The 11,741-nt window shown below is 39.3% G+C and overlaps 1 protein-coding gene across 1 annotated transcript; it reads left to right on the top strand.

Annotated features, from left to right (window-relative positions):
• Positions 1–7,798: 7,798 nt before the first annotated feature.
• LOC308164708 (GTPase IMAP family member 9-like) lies at positions 7,799–9,109 on the top strand (the record flags this gene model as incomplete). Its single annotated transcript, XM_080550773.1, has 2 exons — positions 7,799–7,826; positions 8,376–9,109. 2 exons carry the CDS (start codon positions 7,799–7,801, stop codon positions 9,107–9,109), a joined length of 762 nt encoding a protein of 253 aa, XP_080406899.1.
• Positions 9,110–11,741: the final 2,632 nt, after the last annotated feature.

Here is an 11,741-nt window from a genome sequence, read left to right on the forward strand (position 1 = left end):
TCTTTTTTTATATTAGTCTCTCATTTATACATCTCTATAAATGTATACACCATACTGTACATAGCTACCGTAACAGTACATTGCTTACTGTTATCCATCTCTTGTATATACCTACTACCTAGGCCTACTGTACTTTTTTTTTTACTGTACTATTTCTTGTTAATTTTGACAGACTTGGTCCTCCATATTTTTTGAGCCAAGACGTGAGATAGTGTCAAAAAGTTGTAAGCTTGTACTTGGGATTCGTAATCATAAATATGCATTGCTGTATCTTTGTACAACCTTGCAAAAATAACTACAGGTCTGCAAATCTTTTTTTGCAACTACATCTCTGAATATGCAAGTCTACAAATCAGAGGCGGATTTAGGATTGTAGGAGATCCGGAATTTAGCCCAGAGGGAGAATATAGCGCGCCGGAAAAATTTGCCTTCAACCTTCAACTTACCACCACCTTAAAGCGGACAAAAGGCTGTATTACAAAATAGACAGTAAACACACACACACACACACACGTCAGTCACCATCATTTATATTTGTATAGAATTACAGAATTGATGGGCTGAGGCTAGTTATGTTACAGTATGTATATCAGGGCAGACTCTGTGCTCACCACTTATATTGTATTGATTGTCTTGTCCTGTGTTATATGACGATATATTACATGTATTGTTGGCCTGTGTATAGTAGTGAAATCAAATTCCCCCTGGGACATTAAACAAACTTAGTTAGTTAGCGTTACATCTTAGGATAGATTTGAGTCATGTTCTGTATACATACATACTACCATAAGGGCATACTTAATGTGGTTACTTCATGTTTACTGGCTGTAACATTAACGTTACATCATTCTTTTTCACTTGTTACTCAGTCAACCAGAGTGCAGATATCAAAGACTATCAGCCTGTTATTCACTTTATTTGTGTATTATCCTTGGTTTGATTTCTTACCATGTACGGCAACAGTACCTTGCTATGTTTCAGTTTCATTATAACATAACGTTATGTTATGATAGCCAGCTAGCATTAGCAAACCGGAAAAGTAGTGTCAGTGAGTCAGTCACCTTTCTAATAAGATTCACAAACCTGAAACATCATCTATGTCATCACTGCTGGTGATGTCATTGTTGTCAGCTGCTGAAACTGCTGCTGCAACAGTTCTTGGTGCTTGTTTTGTTGAAAAAACTTTCAGATATCCATCCTTACAATTTTGCAAGTCAGGCACTGATTGAGATCACTTATTCTTCAGGGCAGGGCAGGCTATGCAGTACGCAGGCTAATGTCGCGCAGCTGCTGCCTCTCTGTTGAACTCCGGTACTGCACGTTACTCACGAGAGTTAAAATGTTTTATTTATTTTTTATTTTTATTTTTTTAAGTAAAACATTCGGGGCTTTTCAGAAAACATCCGGGGCTTGAGCCCAAGTAGCCACCCCCTAGCGCCGCCCCTGCTACAAATCTTTTTTGCAACTACAACTCTGAAGATGCAAGTCTGCAAATCTGTTTTGCACCGACAACTCTGAAGATGCAAGTCTGCAAATCTGTTTTGCACCGACAACTGTCAATATACAAGTTTACGTATTTGTGACATCGATATAACTCCATACTAGACGGGGCTGATATCATCCCACTAAGGGTCGACCCTAACTAAACAACCTGTCCATGTTAACACCAGCTCATGGTGAGTATGAGAAGCACCAGTGAGTGTTATAAGGTCTGTATTGTTAACTGCTGCTGTCTTACGCATTTCATTGCCCTGTAGTGTACACTCATAATGTGATGTAATTGAACTATGAATATTCCTTCTGGGGCAAATAAATAAAGTGATTGATTGTTGATATGTTGGAACAGGTTTGTATTAAGGGAGGACATCACTACCATAGAAACTAGTATGTCATCTATTTCTGTTCTATTGTTACCTATTGCCTTATTGTCTTGTGCTCGAGCCCACAACACAAGCCAACTCTCCACCACCTCGTGCCAGTCATAACAGGTAAACAATTACAAATGAATGGGGGTATCTGTTAATGTGTGCAATACAAACCAGCAGGTCTTACATATCCTAGGTGCCTCATGTTGCTTCATCATGGTTTGTCAGTGTAAATGTAGACATTGCCTGATATATCACAGCTATTACCTGCATGAATGAGCCCAAAACAGAAAATAAAAATCTTCAAATGCTAATGACAATGTCAGTATTTCTCCTGTTTGGAGCTAAAAATGCAACTGAAAACTAGCAGATGACAACAATGTTGTTATGGGTAAGAGGGTCTTACAATGCAAAATACATTTTGACCTGTAATATATTATTATTATTATTATCATCATCAATGTAATGATTATTATGATTATGATGATGATTATGATGATGATGAGGATGATTATTATTATGATAAGCAAGGCTCAGCAAGGTGTTCAAGGCTGAAGGCCTGTGGCATCATCAGCATTGCGTGACGTTAGGATTATAAAGGTCTATCTCCATTTTTGTCAAAATTGGTTTTTTTACATAATCTGATCCATTAGGTGTTTATTAATGCCTGTGTGGTGTTATTTTTTAAAATGTTGACATTTTTGAGTTAGTAATTCCTAAAATACTAAGGTTCCATCTCACAAAACATAATGGAATGTAAAAACTTTGACGCTCAACATCTCTGAACTATCCTAAACGGAGATAGAACCTTATCATTCTAAGCTCACGATTGGTCTCATGCATCACATCTACCATGTTGCATTCATCTCCAGCTGTTTACGTGCATGGCCTGATGTCGACACGATCTGCTTTATAACAAGACAGGAACGTCTCAGAGAGATTCATGTTTGTTATTAAATAAGCTGGACCACCATTACTGCTCACAGATGGACTTCATCCAACTATTGAGTAACTTGGTACGGTAATTGTGTTGCTTTGTACTCATTTTGATTTGACATTGCCAAGGGATCATATTCAATCACATACAGGACATTGTCTTGAATGTTTGGTTTTTACTTTGAATTGTGGAGTAGATTGTGTACATCAGTTTTTTTTTTTTTAAAACAATCCAAATGAAATGCATTAAAATTTCACTTTTTCTCTGCAGTGTACTTCTTGGATTTAGATTGATTATGTGCTAACTTCAACAGTATCATATGAATTTAGAAAATGCCAAAAGGGTGGTGTATCTTCACTTATCAGCTAACTGTTGATGTATCAGAAGTGCATTTTAAACATTTTTAAATATGAAAATGCCCTGCAACATTTACTTCGGTGCTGCTGTTGATGGTTAAATACACAGAAAATGCTACAAGGAAAAAAGAAAGAAACACAAAGATATTGCTGTAAGGCATTTTAATATGATTACCTGATTACATTTGTTTTAGGACAGTATCACCATTGCCTAAGAATTACTACGCATAAAGAAACAATTTCAAACAACAACAAATAAAGTGTATTTTTGTACAGAGTATGAATGAAAGCCACATGCAAAGGTAATTAGAAACAGCCTGTCCTGATAACATAATATTCATCATAATGATACCATTGTTAAATGACTTTTCTTAATCATTGTTATAAAGCAAAGGGATTATAAAAGACAAAAAAGGTTCAAGGTTAAAGGAAAATCTATTAAAAAGTCAATTTAAAGCAGATCAATTAGCTAGAATCACAGTGACATGTGTCAATCAACCCAAAACGTATACAACAGACATTTTTACCCCACAATAAATGGAGACTTAAAAAGTACAATGTCTTTAAGTAAATCAATCATCAACAGCATTCATGATCACATTTATAGATCTACGGGTCACACCAAGACACAAAATATGTTGGGCCAGTCTGGGGGCAATTGAACATTTGTCAATGCAGAGCCTGTTCTGATCAGCTCTTCCACCTGTCTATAGTCTTTCTTAGTGTTGTTGATCACATGGTACCTGTTCCCACATTTCTCAACTAGCCTGCTGAGATGTGAGTCAGCTTTGACAAAGTCATCAATGCTCACCTGTTCCAAGTCATCTCCATGAGTAAAGGACAATAGTTTTCTCTCTGATTCTCTCCTTAAAGGCCTTTTCCAACTGTTCTAATATCTCTCTCTCACCCTCTGTGAATCTGCCAATCTGGATCACCAACAAGTACACCCTTGATCCAGTCCCACACATGCTTTTGTAGGTCAAGAGCTGTTGATCTGCTTTTACAATACTTTTATCAAAGAAGTCTGGAGTATCAATGAACCTAAGCTGTGTACCAAATTGAACCATGTCTAAACATTGACACTCTTTAGTAACAGATTTAGAGCCTTCACATGACTTAAAATAGTTGCCTTTGGTGATTGTGTTGCCGGTGGCACTCTTTCCAGTGCGCGTCTTCCCCAGCAGGACGATGTTCACAGTGGTTCCAGGATTGGGAGGGAGTGTCCCCTGCTAAGATAGTTTGAGACACCTCCTAGTCAGATACTTCACAATACTGTATCTTCAATAAATTATCTAATTTGTTATTAACCCTGTCATCAATGCTCAATCTTATAAAAGGTGCAGGGCTGAGAAAAGAATATTTCAGTACTCTGCCCAGAGTCATATCAGCACATTGTAAACTTGTGCAGTAGCACTTAAAGCAAGTAGACTGCAATACATGCATATTACATTGCTACAATGTGTTTAAAAAACAACGACATTAGGACTATTTTACATTACACTGCAGGTTAGTTACAGCTGGATATTACACTACAGACTAGTTAGAGCTGGATATTACACTACAGGTTAGTAACAGCTGGATATTACACTACAGACTAGTTACAGCTGGATTTTACACTACAGGTTAGTTAGAGCTGGATATTACACTACAGACTAGTTACAGCTGGATATTACACTACAGGTTAGTAACAGCTGGATAATACACTACAGGTTAGTTACAGCTGGATATTACACTACAGGTTAGTTACAGCTGGATATTACACTACAGACTAGTTACAGCTGGATATTACACTACAGGTTAGTAACAGCTGGATATTACACTACAGGTTAGTAACAGCTGGATATTACACTACAGGTTAGTTACAGCTGGATATTACACTACAGGTTAGTTAGAGCTGGATATTACACTGCAGGTTAGTTACAGCTGGATATTACACTACAGGTTAGTAACAGCTGGATATTACACTACAGGTTAGTTACAGCTGGATATTACACTACAGGTTAGTTACAGCTGGATATTACACTACAGACTAGTTACAGCTGGATATTACACTACAGGTTAGTTACAGCTGGATATTACACTACAGGTTAGTAACAGCTGGATATTACACTACAGGTTAGTTAGATCTGGATATTACACTACAGGTTAGTTAGATCTGGATATTACACTACAGGTTAGTTAGATCTGGATATTACACTACAGGTTAGTTAGATCTGGATATTACGCTACAGACTAGTTAGAGCTGGATATTACACTACAGACTAGTTAGAGCTGGATATTACACTACAGACTAGTTACAGCTGGATATTACACTACAGACTAGTTACAGCTGGATATTACACTACAGACTAGTTAGAGCTGGATATTACACTACAGACTAGTTAGAGCTGGATTTTACACTACAGGTTAGTTACAGCTGGATATTACACTACAGGATGTTACACTGACAGGATGCCCTGTCAAACTCCACTCTGGGCTTACCACATCTGGACGGTAGCTTGTAGCATGGCTTGGAGGGTAGCTTGTATCATGGCTTGGAGGGTGGCTTGTAGCATGGCTTGGAGGGTAGCTTGTAGCATGGCTTGGAGGGTAGCTTGTAGCATGGCTTGGAGGGTGGCTTGTAGCATGGCTTGGAGGGTAGCTTGTAGCATGGCTTGGAGGGTAGCTTGTAGCATGGCTTGGAGGGTGGCTTGTAGCATGGCTTGGAGGGTAGCTTGTAGCATGGCTTGGAGGGTGGCTTGTAGCATGGCTTGGAGGGTAGCTTGTAGCATGGCTTGGAGGGTAGCTTGGAGGGTGGCTTGGAGGGTAGCTTGGAGGGTGGCTTGGAGGGTAGCTTGGAGGGTGGCTTGGAGGGTAGCTTGGAGCGTAGTCAGAACTGTCACTCTGCCCAGACCTAAAGTATACAGTCATGACATAATATCTTTAATAATACTCTTATTAATTAATACCATTGACAAGGTTTGAAAGGATAGAAAATTGTATCATGTATTTTGTTCTTACATTCCATGTACAATCCTTCTTTTCCCCAATAGTTCACTCAATAGTTGATCTAGATCATTATCACTGCAGTCCTCTGATATGGATGTAATGTGTATGCCTTCATTGATCTTCTTTAGCTCTTTATGACTTATTGGTTCGCCACCTACAAGCAGGAACATATGAGGGCCAGGGAACAGTTTCACACAGTCCCTAATTTGCTCTTTTGGAGAATCAGCATGTTCATTTGCGATGAATTTAACAACTAATGGTTCATTTTCTAATTTCTCCCATCTGTCGGTATAGCTGGTACGTTTTTTTAGGTTTAGGTTTAGGATACGACGTGCAATCGAACGATTTAAGTCAGCTTTCTTTCCCAGCAGAACAATGGTACTCTGGGAAAGATGGTACTCTGGAGCTCCTAGACCTAGGGAAATAAAAACAACAAACATATGTGTTATTTTGCTTTTTGCATAGGTATCGAAAAACGAAAATGAAATCTTCCAGTAGACCAACTATACATTACAGTATTTCTTTGAGGAAAGTAAATACAGAGTTCCCACACCATTTGAAACATCAAATTCAAGCACCTTTCAAGGACTTTCAAGACTCAATTCCCTCAAATTCAAGGACCCAACACGGCATAGTTTGAGACAGATCTAGAGAATTTAGATAATAGGAACTATCCGCTCACAGACAACAATTAAAAAGAGAGACTTGAATGTGTGAACACTAGATGGTCTCTTGCCTTCTCTACCACAGCACAGCAAAACAATATATTCTGAAATATGTGTAAAGTTAAGCAATACAGAGACTTATTTACTAGTTGACGAGCTAAGTAAAACATTTTTGAATATATATAGATTTTTTTTAGAGAGAAAGAGAGAGAGAGAGGGGAATTCAAGCACTTTCAATGACCCATGTCTATTTTCAAAAACGTATAAGACCTTGATTTTTTTTTCTCAAATTCACAAACTTTCAAGGATTTCAAGGACCTGTGGGAACCCTGTAAATAAGTGCAAGTAAATATATACAATAAAAAGTTAAAAAGACGATTTATCCAAAATGATGTACTGCATGTAGAGAAAATATTCTTGATTTGGTTGACATATTTAAGTATGATTCATCTCCAAATAGTGAAGTACAGTAAGTCAAGCTAGGTTTAAGATTTTAAAAGTATGACTTACTGGTTGACATTTTCCTTCGCTTCTTTTGCTGCATCAGTCATTGGTGATCTGTGAAAATGTGACAGACGTGTCCTCAGCATTTATGCAGAGACCAGGGGAGGCTGGTGGAGGTAGACATCAGAGGACGGCTCACTGTAATACATGGACTGGAATAAGGAATGGTAGGGTTAGGGTTAGAGTTAGTGTTTGATACCATTTCTTATTCCATTCCATGCATTCCAATGAGCCTGTCCTCTGATGTCTACCTCCACCTGCATCCTCCGGTAGAGAGTGGGCGTGTTCCACCTGTCCTCTGATGTCTACCTCCACCTGCCTCCTCTGGTAGAGAGTGGGCGTGTTCCACCTGTCCTCTGATGTCTACCTCCACCCGCCTCCTCCGGTAGAGAGGTATGATGGGGTGAGTGGGCGTGTTTCACCTGGGCTTAATTATAAAGAAAACACCACATCATAATTTGTCTCCAACTGTATCAAGACAAGATGGGTAATTTCTACTCAATCCCTGCAGGTGAGGACAATTCAACTTTGCTGTAGTTTTGTTTCTGAGTAAATGTTTATTGATGAGGATATGACTCATACAAATCACCAACAAATTCTTAATTTATAAAACTAATAGTTGGTTGTCCTACTTCACAATGATTGTCCTAAAATGAATGTTTTTAAATAGTAGTAATACAGGTGGGTAGGTTAATGTGTAATAAGTGTAACAGTGCAGGTATACAGATATGTCTAGGCTTCACTGCAAGGTGCAAACCACTAGTTATCCTAACAAAGGATTGTCAGGTTAATTAGTAAGAAGCACCTAAAAAGCCTTCTGGAAAAGGGTTACTAAATTACTAAACGTGAGTACTTAATTTGGGCATTTCATAAATCTGTCCCATTACTTTTGGGTACCACAAAATAGGGGTATTATGCATAAAAAGGTGGTGTAATTTCTAAATGGTGAAACCATTCCAAATACTTTTTGGAGTATAGGGTCAAAAGAAAAAAAAATGCTTTACTGTCCCATTACTTATGCAGGGTACTGTATATGACTGAGGATGTTTTATTTGTGTAGGTCCCGACATGAGGATTGTACTCATTGGAAAAACGGGCGTGGGGAAAAGTGCTGTTGGAAACACCATCCTGGGTAAACCGTTATTTAGATCTAGCCCTAGTTCTAGTTCTACGACTGAGACCTGTAAGAAGGAGAAGGCTCATGGTAAACGATCGTTGTATGTGGTGGACACACCAGGAATTTTAGACACCCAGAAAACTCCAAAGCATATAAAAAACGAGCTAGTGAGATGTATCCAAGTGTCAAGCCCCGGCCCACATGTCTTCCTGCTGGTGATCCAGTTGGGCAGGTTCACCCGTGAGGAGCAGAAAGCTGTGGAGGCCTTGGAGAAAATCTTTGGTCCTGAGGTCTCCAAGTACATGATTGTGCTCTTCACTCGTGGTGATGAACTAGAGGGTCAAACAATACAAGAGTATGTGCGTGGCGGTGATTCAAAGCTCCAAGAAGTGATTCAGCGCTGTGGTGGCAGATTCCATGTCTTCAACAATGAAAGCCAAGACAGACGTCAAGTTGGTAAGCTGATCAAGAAGGTTGATGACATGGTTGCAGCAAACGGGGGAGAACACTTCTCTCAGAAAATGTATCAGGAGGCAGAGAGAATGATCCAACAGAAACAGAGGGAGCGGTCGATGGAGAGGGAGGAGGCTGAACTCCAAATATACCATTTCTCCTTCTTACACTTTCTTCTGCAAGATGTCATTCTGTTCAAAGAAATACTTGAGGAGGATGTCTAATTTAGCGCACTGTAGCTACAGACAAACATGAAATCAGCTTTTAAAATATGGAAATGCTCTCTTTCTCCTGTCAAACACATACTGTTCTTTATGCTTAAAGCCTTTTCAAATGTATGTATGGTAAATCCTGTTAATACAACACAATCATGAAGTGAAATGGAGTCTTGCAGTAATACTGAAATTAAATGGTTGAACATAAAATGTTTGAACATTTATATATAAATGTTTTACAATATTTTAAGACTTAATGATTGTAGTGTATATGTTTGATACATTTTTTATAGAATGATATTGAATACACCGTCATGAAAAGGCTACACTGATTAATAGAAGATATACATTGATCAGCGCTTTCCACATACCGAATGTTGATCTCTAATGTGCAATTATGTAATTCATATATTTTCTAATTTGTGTGAGCATACTGTATTGTTACAAAAAAAAGAAAAGAAAAAACCAATAAAGTTTGCACATCATTATCCAGTTTACACTGTACAGTGTGGTTTGTCAGTGAAAGTCAGAAACATCGCCAAAACCTTGGGCTTGCCAAAATCAACATTTGGGAATATAAGAAGAAACAAAAGCTCTGGTGAACGGGTCAGTCATCTTTCCACATGAACAGAAACAACACAGGAACAAGACAAGGGATATACTTAAATTAATTAATGTGTCCTATGAATAAATTGTGTATATACAGTTAGGTCCGTAAATATTTGGACAGTGACACGATTTCTATAATTTTGTCTCTGTAGGCCACCACAATGGATTTGAAATGAAACAATCGAGATGTAATTGAAGTGCAGACTTTCAGCTTTAATTCAAGGGGTTGAACAAAAATATAGTATGAAACGTTTAGGAATTTGCAACCATTTTTATACACAGTTCCCTATTTTCAGGAGCTCAAAAGTAATTGGACAAATTAACATAATCATAAATAAAATGTTAGTTGTTAATACTTTGTCGAGAATCCTTTGCAGGCAATGACTGCCTGAAGTCTGGAACCCATGGACATCACCAAATGCTGGGTTTCCTCCTTTGTGATGCTTTGCCAGGCCTTTACTGCAGCAGTCTTCAGTTGTTGTTTGTTTGTGGGTCTTTCTGCCTTTAGTTTTGTCTTCAGCAAGTGAAATGCATGCTCGATCAGGTTGAGATCAGGTGATTTTTTTTTTTATGGTGTCTTCAATAGATAGATAGACTTTATTTGTCATTGTTACAGTACAGGTACCAAACAACGAAATTTAGGAGGGGAGGCTCCCCTGGTGTTTAAGAAAGGAAAAAGAAACACATTTTGGAAAAAGCATAGATGCATAAAATCACAAGAAGATAAGGAGCTGGTTTACATCAATAGAGGCTATGTACACAATCCACTGTACTATACTGCACAGATAGTCAACTAAGGGTTGTCATATTGCACAAGAAAGTATTTTTTTCACATTTTTTTAAAGTGTCACAGTTTGCAGGCTTGAAAATGTACATGTTTGTGCCTCAGCACTAGCTGCCATTACAATCCGTCCGGACTTGTCCTGGGCCCAGAACTTAGGCCTTTTCTGTGTTCAGGGCCTTGACGGCCCTGTGGTAGAAGCTGTCCTTCAGTCTGTTTGTCCTAGCGGCCGGGGTCCTGTACCTCCTGTTCGAGGGCAGCTTGACAAAGTGTTCGTGCCCAGGGTGGGTCGGGTCCTTGGAGATCTTGGAGGCCCTCCTGAGACAGCGTGTTTCGTACAGCTCCTCCAGAGAGGGGAGGGTGGCGCCGGTGATCCCCTGTGCTGTTCTCACGACTCTCTGTAGATCGTTTCTCTCCGCTGCCGTGCAGCTGTGGTACCAGTTGGAGATGCCGAAGGTGAGGATGCTCTCCACTGCGCCGTGGTAGAAGGCCACCAGCATCTCCTGCTTGCTGTGTTGTTTCTTGAGGCATCTCAGGGTGTATAGCCGCTTGACATGGCCATTGCAGAATATTCCACTTCTTTGCCTTAAAAAACTCCTGGGTTGCTTACGCAGTATGTTTTGGGTCATTGTCCATCTGTATTGTGAAGCGCCATCCAATCAACTTTGCTGAATTTGTCTGAATCTGAGCAGACAGAATATCCCTAAACACTTCAGAATTCATCCGTCTGCTTCTGTCTTCTGTCACATCATCAATAAACACTAGTGACCCAGTGCCATTGGAAGCAATGCATGCCCATGTCATCACACTGCCTCCACCGTGTTTTACAGATGATGTGGTATGCGTCGGATCATGATCCGTTCCAAGCCTTCTCCATACTTTTTTCTTCCCATAATTCTGGTACAGGTTGATCTTAGTTTCATCTGTCCAAAGAATGCTGTTCCACAACAGGGCTGGCTTTTTTTAATGTTTTTTGGCAAAGTGTAATCTGGCCTTTCTATTCTTGAGGATTATGAATGGCTTGCACCTTGTGGTGAACCCTCTGTATTTGTTCATGTGAAGTCTTCCTTTTATGGTACACTTGGATAATGATATGCCTACCTCCTGGAGACTGTTCTTCACTTGGCTGGATGTTGTGAAGGGGTTTTTCTTTACCATGTAAAGGATCCTGTGATCATCCACCACTCTTGTCTTCCTTGGATGTCCAGACCTTTTTGTGGTGCCGAGCTCACCAGTGCATTCTTTTTTTTC

Source organism: Nansenia antarctica (assembly GCF_963989245.1).
Source record: "Nansenia antarctica genome assembly, contig: SUPER_8_unloc_2, whole genome shotgun sequence".
NCBI classification, from domain to species: Eukaryota; Metazoa; Chordata; class Actinopteri; order Argentiniformes; family Microstomatidae; genus Nansenia; species Nansenia antarctica.